This window comes from Prionailurus bengalensis, chromosome E3 (genome assembly GCF_016509475.1).
Source record: "Prionailurus bengalensis isolate Pbe53 chromosome E3, Fcat_Pben_1.1_paternal_pri, whole genome shotgun sequence".
NCBI lineage: Eukaryota > Metazoa > Chordata > Mammalia > Carnivora > Felidae > Prionailurus > Prionailurus bengalensis.
This window is the reverse complement of record NC_057357.1, coordinates 26,409,597-26,423,251: the sequence shown is the minus strand read 5'-3', so window position 1 is coordinate 26,423,251 and position 13,655 is coordinate 26,409,597. Positions and strand designations below refer to the sequence as shown.

Sequence of the window (13,655 nt, the reverse complement as noted above, 5' to 3'; positions counted from 1 at the left end):
CTCCCACTTCAATGAAATGTGGTTCAAGGGCCTCTCTCAGGGATGACTCTTTTAGTTGTATTTGAAATAGAATTTTCTTTTAGCTTCCTCTTGTAAGCAGAAAGGGTGTACTCTTGTAGTCCCAGCATCAGACCAGGGCCAGTTTTAAAAGGCAAGAAGGTTGGGCTGGAACTCAATGAATGGTTATCTCTGCCCAGGTTCCCTGTTGGGGTAGAACTGTATTGTCTCATTAGATTAAAGACCCCAAAGCAGGCAGTCAGGAGTTCCCTGTGCCTGCAGGCTTGGGCCCTGCACAGGATGACCCCACTCTTTGACTGTGATGTTGAGTCAGCTCAGCTTCTAGGACTGTCACCTGGTCCAGGCTGTTGCCAAAGCAGACTCAGTGGGGGGTGGGGGGTGTCTCTTCCTTGCCATTCAGCCACCGTCACCCAGCTGTGCTGCTCCTTGGTCATTATTTTTTTCCTCCACCAAGATATTTTAAATTCTCACTTGGGAGAGGATGGCAGGAGGGGTTAAGTTGGTTCAGCAGTTAGCAGAGTCCAGGCCCCATGAATATTTGTGAAATGATGGACAGATGCATGATTAGTAGGTTGGTTTTGTCCACCTAGAGTAGTCGACAGAGGCAACTCTTAGCCTCTTCAGAGTCTGGATTCCTAATGTGATGCCAGCACTGAGTCTATGGGAATATCTTATCAGCTGGAGTGGGACAACTGGACCTCTGCACTGTCATCTGTGAGCAAATTCCCCAAAGCTTTCTGAACTTGGAGGCCTCTACAACAATGGGAGTGGACTGGGTTCCTATTGCAGCCTTAAGAAAATTGGCACAAACTCAACAGCTTAAAACACTCATTATTTCATAGTTTGAGTTGGCGCTGGCTGGATTTTACAAGGTCAAAATCAAGATGTTGACTGACCAGCTTATTTTAGGGTGTTGGCAGACTTGAGTTCCATGCAGTTGTAGGACTGAAGTCCTGTTTCTTTGCTGGCTCTTGGCTAGAAGTTCTTAGCTTCTAGAAGCTGTTTTTTTGGCTTTTGGCCCCTCTTCTTCCCTCTTGAGACCCATTAATGGTGGTCAAATGCTTCTGATCTCCAGTCTCCCTCCTTCTGCCGACTTGTCTCTCAGAAATTTCTGTTTAGGGCTCAAGTGATTCAATTGGGTCCACCCAGGTAATCCAGGACTCTGTAAAGTCAGTCCATAACTTTACACCTGCTAAGTCCCTTCACCCCAGCACCTAGCATGATGCTTAAATAACCAGGGGTTGGGATTCCTGAGAGACAGTGCTAAACATGTGCTTCATGCAGCTGGTTAGAAGTATGCCTCCCACAAAGATCCGCTGTGTAGGTAACTCTGATGAGCTCTGTAAAGCACAGAGCAGAATACCTGGTCCCCTGTAAGGGCCCCATTCCCATTAGCTGCCAGGGAGCAAAGCAGATGAATGAGGCTCTGGGCCCAGTGATGTTCTGCAGTGTGAGCCAAGGGCATTCAGCAAGGGCCCAGGTCATCAACCGTCCAGGGTCCACATGGATACATGAGTGAACTTGGCTCCTGTCAGCACCCCCTATTTATTTGGCTTTCCATATGCCTCTGTTTACCTTTCAGAACTTGTATCTTTTCTCTTAGGACTGTTGTTGCATTTTGGAGATTGACTTTCTCTTTTTGTCTTATATCATGCAAAGCTGGGATTCAGGTCTGGTCTCCTTTAACATTTGGGTTAGACTTTTTCTTATTTAGGTACTTGTAATCAGATTAAGAGAGGCTAGATTTGGAATCAAAGTATAGAATGGTTCTTATAAAAGCTGGGCCTGGCTGTTGCTCTTGGGGAGCTGTTGTCATTTGGCCTTTATTTCTGCCCTTTGGTTACTGGGTAGTGACTGCACTTTGGGTGGCTTGAGGACACAACTGAAAGACTTATTTTAGACTTTTCGTTTTCATCTGTACTTGAGTAATAAATGCCCATGGAGGCACAGGGCAAAGGGCTTTATATGCATCATCTCATTCGGTCCTCACCCTGTGAGCTGGCATTACCTTCCTGTCCTACAGATGAAGGTGGGACTCAGAGATTAAGCAGCCCCTCCAGAAGATCCAAGGTAGAGCTGATGTCCACGCGGGGCCCCCGCCTGTGCCCCACTGCCTGATCCTGGTCTCTCTCTTCTATTTCAGGCCCTGAAGCGCCAGAGCTCGTTGGGCCTTTCCTTCTTTAATAGCATCTTGGCCCACGGGGACCTGCGCAACAACAGACTCAACCAACTCTCTGTCAACCTGTGGCACCTGGCACAGAGGCACGGCTGTGCAGACACCAGGACCATGGTGAGGCTCTGGGAGCATGGGGGTCCTGGTGAGCGACACAAACCCACTGGCCAAAGCACAGCTGGCCTCAATACCACATCAGTGCTCATCTTCCTTTTATTCCCTCTGAATAACAGGGTGCCTGGTGGCTCAGTTAAGCGTTAAGTTTCAGCTCAGGTCATAATCTCATGGTTTGTGACTTTGAGCCTCGCGTCACGCTCTCAGCGCAGAGCCCCTTCAGATCCTCTGTCCCCCTCTCTCTCTCTCCACCTCTCCCCTGTTTGTGCCCTCTCAAAATGAAAACAAAAAGACCTATATAGAAATAGCAGCTATTCCTGGTCATACCAAAATCTGATTTTATAAGCAAATTGTAAACTAAGAAGTTTTACTTTAACACTTTTTTGGTTTCTTCCCCTCCTTTATGCTTCAAAAGACTAGCTGTAAGACAGCATCAGCTCACAATATGGTTGATTTGTTGGTGCCTAGCTGAACCAAAAGGATACTGATCTTTTTCCTCCTAGGTGAAAACTCTGGAATACATCAAGAAACGAAGCAAACACCCAGATATGGGTCATCTGACTGAGCTGGCCCTCAGGCTCCCTCTGCAAACAAGGACCTAACTCTGGGACTGTGAAGCCAAGTTCAGAAAGACCTGCTTTGCTTTTTTTATTTTTACGCACACAAATTGGTTTAAGCTTTGGCCTCTACCCAGATGATTGTGACATTGAAGAACTGGGAAGTGTCAGAGCAAAATCCAATCTTGTTCAGAGTAGAGCACTGTTCTAGTGTTTCTTTGCAGAAGTGGCCTTCAGATTGGCATTTATGGAGAAACAGAAGAATCTAAGTAACATCTCTCAGTGTGTCTGGGTTTTTTTTGTTTTTGCTTTTGTTTTTTTCAAATAGAAGAAACCTTGAAAAGGAGTCTACTTTTAAAGAGCCACTTTCCCTCAAGTCTGGAATTGAATGTTGCCTACCCTGTCATAATTTATGAAAGGTAGATGGCTCAACCTTTATCTATCACAAGCAGCTCAACTGGACTCAGGATATATACACGTATACACCTAGCTGTAGCCAACACTACAAATGCAGGTGTGGCGGCACAGGTGCACAGCGGGACCGCACAGGTGAGGAGGAGGCACATGGTGTGCGCAGGGACCCTCAGTGCATCCACTGGGACTCCCAGGAAGATGGCAGAGTAAGGAGGTTCTGAGCTCAGCTGCTCGCAAAAACACACCAATGGTGCAGCTATACGAAGTGCAACTCCCTCTGAGAACGACCCAAAGACTAGCCGCACAGCTCTTACACAGCCAAAGGTACAAAGAAAAAACTGCACTGAGAAGGACAGGAGGCAGAGATGTGGCCAGGAGGCAAATCCCTGGTGCAGTGACCCAGAAGAGGGAGGGGATATCACCCATAAGTGTGGAGGGTCAGTCCCCTCCCTGAGTACCCCCTACCTTGGCGTATGCACGAGGAAGATGCGCTCCCATGATATCTAGCTGTGAAAATCTATGGAGCTTCACTCCAGAAGGTTATAGGAAACCGAGGCTCTACTCTCAAAAGAGCCCACTCAAGAGGCAGCAGATTGAAAAGTGCCTGGGTTATTTACTCAGTTTAGGGCATGTGCTGGAGGGGCAACAATCTGTAAGAATTTTTTCTGGGAATGGAAGACTCCCATCTTTTAGCCTACTTGGACCGAGGCTGGTGGGTGGCAGATGTGACACTTTTCATCTACTTTGCTGGCACCACCAGCATGGCCTAGACATTACCCTTTGGACCCACCTTCCCAACGGGCACAACAACCCCTGTACCACGGCACAGGGTGGAGCCATGCCCACCACAGTATTCACTGCAGCTGTGGCCAAACCTCACAGCCAGTCTCACCAGAGGCTAGCCCCACTCCCCAGCACACACAGCCCACATAGGGGACACAGCTAGGGCACCTGATTCTAGTGACCAGGGGAGACAGCACTGCTGCCCCCATAGGACGCCTCCTACATAAGGCCGCTACCTTCCAGACCTGCCGCAGCTGACCTCATACAGAGTCAGACAAAATGAGAGGAGTATGTTCCAAACAAAAGAACCAGAGATAAGCCATCTACCTAATAAAAGGGTTCAGAGTAATAGTCATAAAGATGTTCACTGGACTTGAATTCATTTTTACATTTATTTATTTTTGAGAGACAGAATGTGAGCAGGGGAAGGGCAGAGACGGAGACACAGAAATCTGAAGCAGGCTCTAGGCTGTGAGCTGTAAGCACAGAGCCCGATATGGGGCTCAAACCCACAAACCATGAGATCATCACCTGAGCCAAAGTTGGACGCTGAACTGACTGAGCCACCCAGGTGCCCCTACTGGACTTGAGTTCAGGGAGTACTTCAACAAAGATAAAAAAAAAAACCAATCAGACCTGAAGAATACAATAACAAATGAAATTAGAATTACAGAATTAGAAATACAGAATTAGAAGATACAGAAAAATGAATCTGGAGCACAGGGTATTAGAAATCAAGCTGAACGGCAAAAAAAAAAAAAAAAAAAAAAAAAAAATTTCAATTTGAGAGAGTATGAGCAGCAGAGGGGCAGAAGGAGAGGGAGACAGAATCCTAAGCAGGCTCCACACTGTCAGCAGAGCCCCATGTGGGGCTCAAACTCACAAACTGTGAGATCCTGACCTGAGCCGAAGAGTCAGATGCTTAACCAACTGAGCCACCCAGGTGCCCCCCAAAAAATCTTCTTTAAATGACAGATTAAAGGACCTCTGGGACAACATCAAGCATACAATATTTGCATTACAAGCATCCTAGGACAGGAGAGAAGAGGAAAAGGGACAGAAAACTTATCTGAAGAATAGGTGATAACTTTGACAAACTAGGGAAGGAAAAAGACATCCAGGACCAGGAAGCACAGAGAGGCCTAAACAAGATGAATCCAAAGAGATCCACACTAAGACACATACAGATGGCTCCTGTACAACACAAATCTACTTATATATGTATTTTTATTCTTTATAATACAGTACTATATTTTCTGATTTTATTAATTTTTTCTCTAGCTTTACTGTAAGAATACAGTGTGTAATATATGTAACATAGAAAATGTGTTCAGCTCCTTGTTGTCAGTAAGGCATCTGGTCAACAGTAGGCTATTAGTAGTTCAGTTTGGGGGGAGTCAAAAGTTATATGCAGATTTTCAACTGCACAGGGAATTGGTGCCCTTAACCCCTGCATTGTTCAAGGGTCAACTGTAATTACAATGTCAAAAATTAAAGAAAACCAGGGCATAGAGTTGATTAGGCATCCAACTCTTGATTTCAGTTCAGGCCATGATCTCACAGTTTGTGGATTCGGGCCCCATGTCAGGCTCCATGCTGACAGTGTGGAGACTGCTTGGGATTATTTACTCTCTCTGCCCCTCCCCCACTTGCCCTCCCTATCTCAAAAATGAAGAAATATTAAAAAAAACAAAAAAAAAAACAAACCTTAAAAGCTGCAAGAGAAAAGCAACTAATAACATACAAAGGAAACCCACACAATGCTATCAACTGAGTTTTCAGCAGAAACTGTGGGCTAGAAAAGAATGGCATGATCTATTTACAGTACTGAAAGTAAAAAACCTACAGCTGAGAATACCTATCAAGACTATCATTCAGAATAAAAGAGACATAAAGAGTTTCCTAAACAAAACTTAGAGCTGATCACCACTAAATCAGCCTTAAAAGATTATGTTAAAGGGACTTGTTTAAAAGGACATAACTAGGGGCACCTGAGTGGCTCTGTGTCAGGCAACTGACTTCGGCTCAGGTCACGATCTCTCAGTCTGTGAGTTCGGGCCCCAAGTCAGGCTCTGTGCTGACAGATGAGCCTGGAGCCTCCTTCGGATTCTATGTCTCCCTCTCTCTGCCCCAGCCCTGCTTATGCTCTGTTTCCCTCTCAATAACAAACGTTAAAAAAAAAATTTTTTTTATTTATTTTTTTTAATTATTTTTTTTCAAAGTTTATTTATTTTTGGGACAGAGAGAGACAGAGCATGAATGGGGAAGGGGCAGAGAGAGAGGGAGACACAGAATCAGAAACTGGCTCCAGGCTCTGAGCCATTAGCCCAGAGCCTGACGCGGGGCTCGAACTCACGGACCGCGAGATCGTGACCTGGCTGAAGTCGGACACTTAACCGACTGCGCCACCCAGGCGCCCCCCAAAAAATTTTTTTTTAAATAAAAGGACATAACTAGAAGAAAACTAGTAAAGAAAATATTTCCCTGGTCAAAGTAAACACACAGTAAATATAGTAAACCAATCACTTATAGGGTTAAAAGACAAAAGTAGTAAAATCTATTATATCTATAATTATTAGTTAAGGGATACACAAAATAAAAAGATGTAAAATATGAAACCAAATATATCAAATGTGGAAGGGAAGGGCAGTAAAAATGTAATGTTTTAGAATGTGTTCAAACTTAAGTGACCATCAACTTAAAACAGAGTACTATAATACATTGTTATGTAAGAACCTCATGATACTCACCAAAAATCTGTAACAGACACACAAAAAATACAAAGGAATCTAAGCATAATACTAAAAATTATCAAACACAAGAGAGCAAGAGAAGAGAAAAGGAACAACCAGAAAACAATTAAAAAGGCAGTAAGTACATCTGACCTTAAACAACATGGGTTTGAACTGTTCATGGTTTTCAATAAACACAATACTGTAAATATTTTCTGTTCCTTATGATCTTAGTATTTTCTTTTCCCGAACTTAAAGAATACAGTATGTAATACATATACAAAATACGTGTTAATCAACTGTTTATGTTCCCTAGCAAGGCTTCTGGTCAACAGTCAGCTATTAATTTTGGGGGCAGTTGTATGTGGATTTTCAACTGCATGGGGGTCAGCAACTGCATGTCAGAACAGGACCTTGTTCAAGGGCAAATGTAGGTACTTACCAGTAATTAATTTTTTTTTAATGTTTCTTTTTCAGAGTGAGTTGGGGAGGGGCAGAAAGAGAGAGGAAGACACAAAATCTGAAGCAGCCTCCAGGCTCCGAGCTGTTGGCAGAGCCTGATGTGGGGCTCAAACCCATGAACCGTGAGATCATGACCTGAGTCGAAGTCTGCTAGTAGCTCAACCCACTGAGCCACCCAGGCACCCCACTGTAATTACTTTATTTTTTTATTTTTTTTTAACGTTTATTTATTTTTGAGACAGAAAGAGAACATGAACGGGGGAGGGGCAGAGAGAGAGGGAGACACAGAATCGGAAGCAGGCTCCAGGCTCTGAGCCATCAGCCCAGAGCCCAACGCGGGGCTTGAACTCACAGACCACAAGATCGTGACCTGAGCTGAAGGTCGGACGCTTAACCGACTGAGCCACCCAGGCGCCCCTGTAATTACTTTAAATGTAAGTGGACTAGGGGTGCCTGGGTGGCTCAGTTGGCTGAGTGTCTGACTCTTGATTTCAGTTCAGTCATGACCCCAGGGTTGTGGGATTGAACCCTATGTCAGGCTCTGCATTGAGCGTGGAGCCTAAGATTCTCACTCTCTCTAGCTCTCTCTCTCTCCCTAAAAAATAAAAAAATGTCAATGGACTAAATGCTCCAATCAAAAGACACAGGGTAACTGAAATAATGATTTAAAAAAAAAAAAATCCCTCCATATGATGCCAAGAGACTCACTTCAGGCCACAACACTCCCTTCAGATCACAACAGGTAGCAATCAAAAGAAAAAATTAGAAAACCACAAATACACAGACGCTAAACAACATGGTACTAAACAACAAATGGGTCAATGAAGATACCAAAGAGGAAATTGAAAAATACCTTGAGACAAATAAAAATAACAATACAATGTTCCAAAATCTTTGAGACACAGAAAAAGGAGTTCTAATAGGGAAATTTATAGTGATCGAGGGTCTACCTCAAGAAACAAGAAAAATCTAACACAATCTAATCTTAGACCTAAAGGAACCAGAAAAAGAACAAACAATCCCAAAGTTAACTAGAAGGAATGAAATAATGAAGATCAGAGTGGAAACAAATGAAATAGAGACCACAAAACAAACAAACAAACAATGAAATTAAGTGCTGGTTCTTGAAAAAATTGATAAACCTTTATAGTCACATCAAGAGAAAAAGAGGACTCAAACATAAAATCAGACATGAAAGAGAAGTTACAATTGACACCACAGAAATACAAAGGATTATTATATATGAGACTACTACAAAAAATTATATGCCAACTGGACAAGCTAGAAGAAATGGACAAATTATTAGGAATGTACAGTCTTCTAAAACTAAATCAAGAATAGACAATCTGAACAAAATAATTACTAGTTATAAAATTGAGTGAGTAATCAAAAAGCTCCTGGGTGGCTCAGCTGGTTAAGCGTACTGACAGCACAGAGCCTGTCTGGGATTCTCTCTCTCCCCCTCTCTGCCCCTCCCTCACTTGTGCTCTCTCACTCTCTCAAAAAAACAAAAACAAAACCAAACCTCCCAACAAACAAAAGTCCAGGATCTAATGCCCTCACAGGTGAAGCTAAACATATAAAGAGTTAATACCTATCCTTTTCAATTACTGTAAAAAATTAAAGAGGAACTGCCAAATTCTTTTTATGAGGCCAGCATTACTGATACCAAAACCAGATGAAGACACTACAGGAAAAAAAAAAAAAAAAAAAAAGACAATTATAGGCCAAAATTATCCCTAATTAACACGAATGCAAAAATCCTCAACAAAATATTAGCAAACCAAATTGAACAAAACACTAAAAGGATTACTCACCAAGATCAAAAAGGATTTATTCCAGGGATACAAGGATAGTTCAGTATCTGCAAATCAATGTGATGATACACATTAACAAAATGAAGGATTCAAAATCATGGTCTCAATAAATACAGGAAAAAACATATGACAAAACTCAACACATGTTCATGGTAACAACTCTCAACAAAGTGGGTATATATGCTTCAACATAATAAAAGCCCAAACCCACAGCTAACCTCATACCCAATAATGAAAAGCTGAAGGCTTTTCCTCTAAGATCAGGAACAGGACAAGGACATCTGCTCTCACCGTGTTTACTCAACACAGTACAGAAATCTGAGCCATAATGATCATATAGTAAATAAAAGACATCCAAATTGGTAAGCAAGAAGTAGAACCGTCACTATTTGTAGACGACATACTATTCTATATAGAAAATTCTAAAGAGCAAAAATACCATTCTAATAAATGAATTCAGTAAAAGCTGAAGGATACAAAATCAATATACAGAAATCTGCTGCCTTTCTATAAACTAATAATGACCTAGCAAGAAGATAAATTAAAAACACTGTTTATAAATGCTTTCAAAATAGAACAGGGCAGAAGAGACTCTCCACAGCTAAATGTAGATTAGAGTCCACACCGAAGAGGACAGGAAAGGTAGAGACCTGGTTGGAAGCTAAATGGACCACAAGACCATTCATGCGAGGGAGGGATGCCCCAGATATGGAGAGGGACAAGAAACAGACCCTCACACCAGGCACCCCAGGCACAGGAGCCCATACAGGGAAGATGAATCCCATAACATTTAGCTTTGAAAATCAAAATAGCATAATTTCACTAGTTCTTAGAATCAGTCTGAACTTTAAATATCAGAGGGCTCAGCTCTGGGAGAGGACAATAGTCAACTGACTCCTTGCCACTAAATAGCACAACAAACAGCCCTGTGGAGATAGAACATAGAAGCAGTAGTCTGAAAAACACCTGGGTGTACGGGAGGGAGACTCATTTACTAATCTCAGAGCATGTTCTGAAGGCGCAGGGCAGGGATTCTTGGGAGAGTCCTTCAAGAACAAAGGAACTGGTGAATGCTATTTCCCTCCTCCACCCCCCAGCCTAGATACAGGGACAGCTGCAGGAACCAGCAGAGTACAACACTCTCCAGCTGGCTTGATAACAACATGCACCCCATCCCCACACTTCTGTGGATCTGCCCCCTCCAACCCAGAGGCCTCGGCAGGGATTTTGGGTGGCCACAGGTCCCCTCCCAAGTGCACCCCCACATTCTCCTGTGGACCTGCTCCCTCCAGGGCACCCTTGGCCAGAGCCCATCCAAAGCAGTGAGCATTACAAGCCTGACAATGTGCATGCAGCCCAGACAGGGAACAGCATTACTCCTGCCCCAGGGAAAGGAGAAGATAACCACACACACCACTCTGACTATGGTCCCAGCAATGGGCTGGGAACAGTTATTTGGTTGGACTGCAGGCCCTAACCACCAACAGAAGCTTCTTGGGACAACACAAGGAAACTGCCCAGTAGTTTGGTGCTACTGCATCTCTGGCAAACACCTGGTCTGACTCAACTCAAGCCAGATGCGGCCCCAGACTGGCCCACTGACAACTCAGGGACCAAACCCTGCCCACAACAGGCATCATTGCAGATGACCAGACTGAAGCCACTATAAAAGGGCACTCACAACATACACAGCAGACATCCCCTAAAGCACACAGTTCTGGTAAACAGGGGAAACTGCACTGCAGGGACCACAGGACCTCTTCTTCACAAGACCATAACTTTTAAGAGCAGGAGAGGTAGCTGACTCTCCTAATACCCAGAAACAGGCACAGAGAGACAAAATGAGATACAGGAATATACCAAATGAACAGGACAAAATCATAACAAGAGAGCTAAACGAAATGGAACAAAATAGTATATATTCCTGATGAAGAATTTAAAGTAATGGTCATAAAGATACTCACAGTATTGGAGAAAAGAGTGGAGGACCTTAGTGAGACCCTTAACAAAAAGAAAGAAAACATAAAAAGAACCAATCAGAGATAAAGAACTCAGTAAGTGAAATTCATAATATAGTAGATGGAATAAACAGTGGACTAGAGGAAGAAGAATGGATCAATGACCTGTAGGACAGAATAATAGAAAACAATCAAGCTGAACAGAGAGAGGAAAAAAACAACCAAAAATGAAGATAGACTTAGGGGAACTCAGCAATACCATCAGAATAATAACAGCCACATTACAGGAATTCCAGAAGGAGAAGAAACAGAAAAAGGTGCAGAAAATTTATCTGAAGAAATAAACCTCCCAAATCTGGGGACAGAAACAAATATCCAGATCCAGGAGGCACACAGAGTCCCCAACAAAATCAATCTAAGGAGGTCCACACCAAGACACATATTAATTAAAATGCCAAAAGTAGTAATAAAGACAGCATTTTAAAAGCTACAAGACAAAACAGACAAGCAAACAGTTACATACAAGGGAAACCCCTTGAGGTGATTTTTCAGCAGAAATTCTGCAGGCCAGAGGGAGTGGCATGATATTGTTCAAAGTGCTGAAAAGAAAAAACCTGCAGCCCAAAATACTCCTTCCAACAAGGCTAGTATTCAGAATAGAAGGAGAGAGAAAGAGTTTCCCAAACAAAGGAATTCATGATCACTAAACCAGTCATACAAGAAATGTTAAAAGGGACTCTCTGAGTAGAAAGAAAATAAATAGGAATAAGAAAAGCAGCAAGGATAAAAGTAGTAAAATTAAGTGTATCTATAAAAATCAGTCAAGCAATTCACAAAATAAAAGGATGTAAAATATGACACCATATACTTTAAATGTGGGAGGGGAGAAGAGTAAAGAATGGATTCAAACTTAAGTGATCATCAACTTAATATAGACGGATGTAAACATAAGATGTTATATACAAGGGGGCACCTGGGTGGCTCAGCTGGTTCAGCAGCTGACTCTTGGTTTCAGCTCAGGTGAAGATCTCATGGTTCGTAGGTTCCAGCCCCACCCTGGGCTCTGTGCTGACAGTGCAGAGCCTGCTTGGGATTCTCTCACTCTGCCCCTCCCCAACTTGTGCTGTCTCTGTCTCTCTCAAAATAAATAAACTTTAAAAATTTAAAAAAAAAAAAAAAAAAGATGTCATATACAAACCTAATGGTAACCACAAATCAAAACCAGTAACAGACCTGCAAAAATAAAGGAATCCAAGTACATCACTAAAGAAAGCCAGCAAAGAGTGAAAACAGAGCAAAAGAAGAAAGGAACAGAGAAGAACTACAAAACAACCATAAAACAAGTAACAAAATGGCAATAAGGACATACCTATCAATAATTACTTTGAATGTAAGCAGCCCAAGTGTCCATCAAAAGATGAAGGGATAAAGATGTGACACACACATACACACACACGCTGGAATATTATTAAGCCACAAAAAGGAAGAAAATTTTGCCATTTGCAACAACATCATGGATGGATCTAGAGAGTATAATGCCAAGTGAAGTAAAGTCAGAGAAAAACAAATACCATAGGCTTTCACTCAGATGTGGAATTTAAGAAACAAATGAACAAAGAAAAAAAAGACAAACTAAGAAACAGACTCTTAACTATAGAGAACTGATAGTTATCAGAGAGGAGGGAGGGGGATGGGTAGAAACAGGTGAAGGGGATTAAGAGTACAGGTGAGCACTGTGTAGAGATTTACTGAATCAGTACAGGGTACACCTGAACTAATATAACACTATGTTATCCAGCATAACACTATATTGGAACTTATAAACAAAAAAATAAATAACCCAGGAATACATTTAACCAAGAAGGTGAAAACTCTACTGATTTATAAGACTGATAAAAGAAACTGAAAATGATGTAAATAAATGGAAAGATATACCACACTCATAGTTTGGAAGAATACTATTAAACTGTCCATACTGCCCCAAGCAATCTACAGGTTCAATGCAATCCTATCAAAATACCAACAGCTTTTCCACAGAACTGGAAGGAATTACCCTAAAATTTGTGTGGACCCACAAAAGACCCCAAATAGCCCTAGCAAACTTGGGATAGAAAAACAAAGCTGGAAGTAGCACAATCCTGGATTTCAAACTATACTACAAAGCAATGGTAATCAAAACAGAACAGTACTGTCACAAAAACTTTATCAACAGAACAGAGAGCCCAGAAATAAACCCACACCTCTATGGTCAATTAATCTAGGACAAAGGATCCAAGGATCTAACAATGGGGGAAGACAGTCTCTTTAATATGTATATAATATGTGTTGGGGTTGCCTGGCTGACTCAGTTGAAGGAGCAAGTAACTCTTGATCTCAGGGTCGTGAGTTTGAGCCCCACAATGGATGTAGAGATTACTTAAAAAACTTGAATGGTGTTGAGAAAATTAGACAGCTACATCAGAAGAATCTGTACCATTTTCTTACACCAAATAAAAAAATAAACTTAAAATGGATTAGACTTAAATGTAAGACCTGAAACCATAGAACTCCTGAAGGAAAACAGCAGCAAACTGTTTGTTGGACAATGGTCTTAGCAATATTTTTCTGGAACTATCTCCTCAGGCAAG

The 13,655-nt window shown here is 42.2% G+C and overlaps 1 protein-coding gene across 6 annotated transcripts in view; it reads left to right on the top strand.

Moving 5' to 3' along the window:
* Nucleotides 1-3,139, top strand: part of VPS35L (VPS35 endosomal protein sorting factor like) — a 117,703-nt gene extending 114,564 nt beyond the window's left edge. For all 6 annotated transcript variants that reach the window (XM_043560405.1, XM_043560404.1, XM_043560403.1 and 3 more), the window contains 2 exons: nt 2,162-2,308; nt 2,809-3,139. In XM_043560405.1, the coding sequence (XP_043416340.1) occupies nt 2,162-2,308; nt 2,809-2,907 (246 nt within the window). In that variant the 3' untranslated portion in view covers nt 2,908-3,139. The remainder of the gene's footprint in view (nt 1-2,161; nt 2,309-2,808) is intronic.
* Nucleotides 3,140-13,655: the final 10,516 nt, after the last annotated feature.